Source organism: Cucurbita maxima, unplaced genomic scaffold (assembly GCF_002738345.1).
Source record: "Cucurbita maxima cultivar Rimu unplaced genomic scaffold, Cmax_1.0 Cma_Scf00013, whole genome shotgun sequence".
NCBI classification, from domain to species: domain Eukaryota; kingdom Viridiplantae; phylum Streptophyta; class Magnoliopsida; order Cucurbitales; family Cucurbitaceae; genus Cucurbita; species Cucurbita maxima.
In genome coordinates, this window is record NW_019272029.1 from 2,628,793 (window position 1) to 2,632,105 (window position 3,313).

At 33.7% G+C, this 3,313-nt stretch overlaps 1 protein-coding gene across 1 annotated transcript; it reads left to right on the forward strand.

Annotated features, from left to right (window-relative positions):
* Nucleotides 1-2,321, forward strand: LOC111488391 (aspartyl protease family protein At5g10770). The gene is made up of 2 exons (XM_023136118.1): nucleotides 1-259; nucleotides 841-2,321. Exons 1-2 carry the CDS (start codon nucleotides 73-75, stop codon nucleotides 2,109-2,111), a joined length of 1,458 nt encoding a protein of 485 aa, XP_022991886.1. The 5' UTR covers nucleotides 1-72; the 3' UTR covers nucleotides 2,112-2,321.
* The last annotated feature ends 992 nt before the right edge of the window (nucleotides 2,322-3,313 follow it).

Here is a 3,313-nt window from a genome sequence, read left to right on the forward strand (position 1 = left end):
TTCCTATGCCAAGCTCCAATTCCTCGTTTCCTTCAATTTTCTCTTCTCCATCTTTCCTCTCTTATCTCAGTCATGGAGATTTCTAAATCACTCTGTTTTTTCCTTCTTCTTCTTCTTCTTCTTCTGTTCTTCGTCGACGAAGCTCGTTCGGACGCCATTAATGGAGATTCTGAGAAGCTTCATCGTCTTCTTCATCTTCAGAAACTTCCATGGAAGCAGCAGGAAGAAGCTGTTGTTAACTGCATCTTTCAGAAGCCAAGTTAGTGTTCTAAAATAACCCTCTCTTTTTTTGTTTTTTGTTTTACATTTTATTTCATGTTTTATTTGAATTATAAGCTTAATAAAATGATAAAATGTTATTAAAAATGTAATATCGAGGTATTTATCCTAATGTTATTAATATGATGTCATGACTGAAATATTTAACTTTTGTTAATATACTTCAAATTTTAATAAAGAAATACTGGCTTGATGCATATTATTAATATTTAGCAAAATTATCTCTAATTGTGAAATTCCAAAATTACCCTTGTGAAATTATAATTGAAGGTTATTTTGGTAATTAGGAAAACAAAGAAATCTTTTTTTTTTTGCAAGGTTTCTACCCATCATTTTTTATTTTTATTATTTTATTTATTTAGTCCTTAAATTTTAATGTTTTTAAAATTACGTATAACCTAAAAGTGAAAGTTTAAGATTGTATTAAATAAAAAAATTAAATTTATGTAATAAATTAAGTAATTTTTTTTAATAAATTTGAAGATTAAAAAGAAAATAAAATAAAATTAAAGGTTTGAGAATATTTTGTTTAAAATAATATTTATGGGATTTGAATTTCAGGAGTGAGGGAGGGAATAACGACATTGGAAATGAAAGAAAGAGACTATTGTTCAGGCAAAGTCACGGACTGGCAAAACAATCTCCAAAACCGCTTAATCTTCGACGCCATTCGCCTCCAATCTCTTCAATCACGAATCAAATCCGCCATTTTTTCCGGCGACACCCACCAAATCTCCGACTCCCAAATCCCCTTGTCCTCCGGCACCAGGCTCCAAACCCTAAATTACATCGTCACCGTCGCCCTCGGCGGCCGGGATTCAACTCTCATCGTCGACACCGGCAGCGACCTCACTTGGGTCCAATGCCGCCCTTGCCGCCTCTGTTACAACCAACAAGAACCCCTCTTCGATCCCTCAAATTCCTCTTCGTTCCTTTCCCTTTCTTGCAATTCCCCCACCTGTTTGGCTCTTCCACCCGCCACCGGAAATTCCGGCCTCTGTGGGAACGGAAATTCAAGCTCCTGCGGTTACGAGATTAACTATGGCGATGGGTCTTATTCCCGCGGGGAACTTGGATTTGAGAGGCTGAATTTAGGGGAAATCGTTATCGATAATTTCATATTCGGGTGTGGCCGGAATAACAAGGGCTTGTTCGGCGGCGCTTCGGGATTAATGGGTTTGGGTCGGAGTAAATTATCTCTCGTTTCTCAAACTTCCTCTGTTTTTGACGGAATTTTTTCCTACTGTTTGCCTTCAACCGGCGCCGGAGCTTCAGGTTCTTTAACAATGGGCGGCGGCGACTTCTCAAATTACAGAAACGTTTCTCCAATTTCCTACACAAGAATGGTCTCAAATCCTCAGATGCCAAATTTTTACTTTCTGAATCTCACAGGAATTACCATCGGTGGGGTAAATTTGGGTGTGCCAAACAACGGGGCTTTGAGTTTAATCGATTCAGGGACTGTAATTACCAGATTGACTCCATCGATTTACAGAGCTTTCAAAGCGGAATTTGAGAAGCAATTTTCTGGGTTTCAAACAGCGCCAGGATTCTCGATTTTGAACACTTGTTTTAATCTCACTGGGTTTAAAGAGGTGAATATTCCCACGGTGAAATTTTTCTTCGAAGGGAATGCAGAAATGACTGTGGATGTTGAAGGGGTTTTTTACTTTGTGAAATCCGACGCTTCTCAGATCTGTTTGGCGTTTGCGAGTTTGGGTTATGAAGATCAGAGTATGATAATCGGGAATTACCAGCAGAAGAATCAGAGGGTTGTTTATAATTCCAAGGAATCCACGGTGGGTTTTGCAGCGGAGCCTTGCGGTTTCTAGCTCAGAGAGGATTTTCCGGGAAAGTGGAACGGATTTTCCCGGAAAATTTTGTTTAATACAGAGAGTGGGGAATTGTCTCGTTTCCTCTCGGTAACAAAATAAAAAAGGGTGAGAATTTGGATTTGTATATTTCATTTTTTGTTTGTCCTGTAATTTGTACATTTCGTTTCAAATATTGCAATTAATTCATCCGCCTATTTTCAAATTCCATTTTTTATCTCCAAAAATTACATTTTTTAACATGAATTTGTTCCGAGCAAAGCATTCTTAAATTTGTAGATTTTATGATTAAACCATCAAAAAAGAAGCTACACTCTATTGGATGAAAGTCCCACATCGACTAATTTAAAAAATATTTATAAATTTATAATCAAAGAATACTCTCTTCAATTTGTAAGAGGCCTTTTAGAAAGGCCAAAACTAAGAGTTTATGCTCAAAATGAATAATATTATATCATTGCTCAGAGTTAATAGAATTATTAGTATAATATGTTTTTTTTTGTGTCGTGTAATTCTCCTAAAATTTTATTTCGTACCCACTCGTTAAAATATAAAATATTTAATCTAATAGAGAGAAATTTATATTTTTTTTGTTTGTCACAATTCTCTTTTCTATTATTTTTTGCATTTTATTTAAAATATAGTTTTATGTATCCAATTCTAACCTAATTATAACAAAAAAGACATTAGAAAATAATTTGAATTAAAAATTCCTCCCACCAAAAAACAAGAAAGTCAAAAAAATAATTTTAAGAATTAAATTAGGAAAAAATAATAATAACAATAAAAAAAGAAATCATTGAATTGGTATTAAATTAATCAACTTGTGTGATTTGTTCAACCAACTCCAAACCTACCAGAAAAAATGTGGAGAGATAAAGGTGATGACAATGGGAATTATTTTAATTATGAATTGAAAATAATATGTATTTTGTGGGGTTAATTTTTAAATAATTAAAATTGAGCTTCATTCCTTCAATCAATGAGGCTTACCAAAAAGTATGAGCAATTTATAAGCCCACACTTTAGATTTGATTCGCTTATCCTCCCTTAATTTATTCACCATCCTTTTCCACCTCCTAATTTTTAATACACGTTTTTAATAATTATTCCAAATATTCTCAGTTTCATTAAATTGCTACACTATATTATAAATTTATTTATTCCTAATAATAAATTTTATTATTTAATTAACTTTTTTT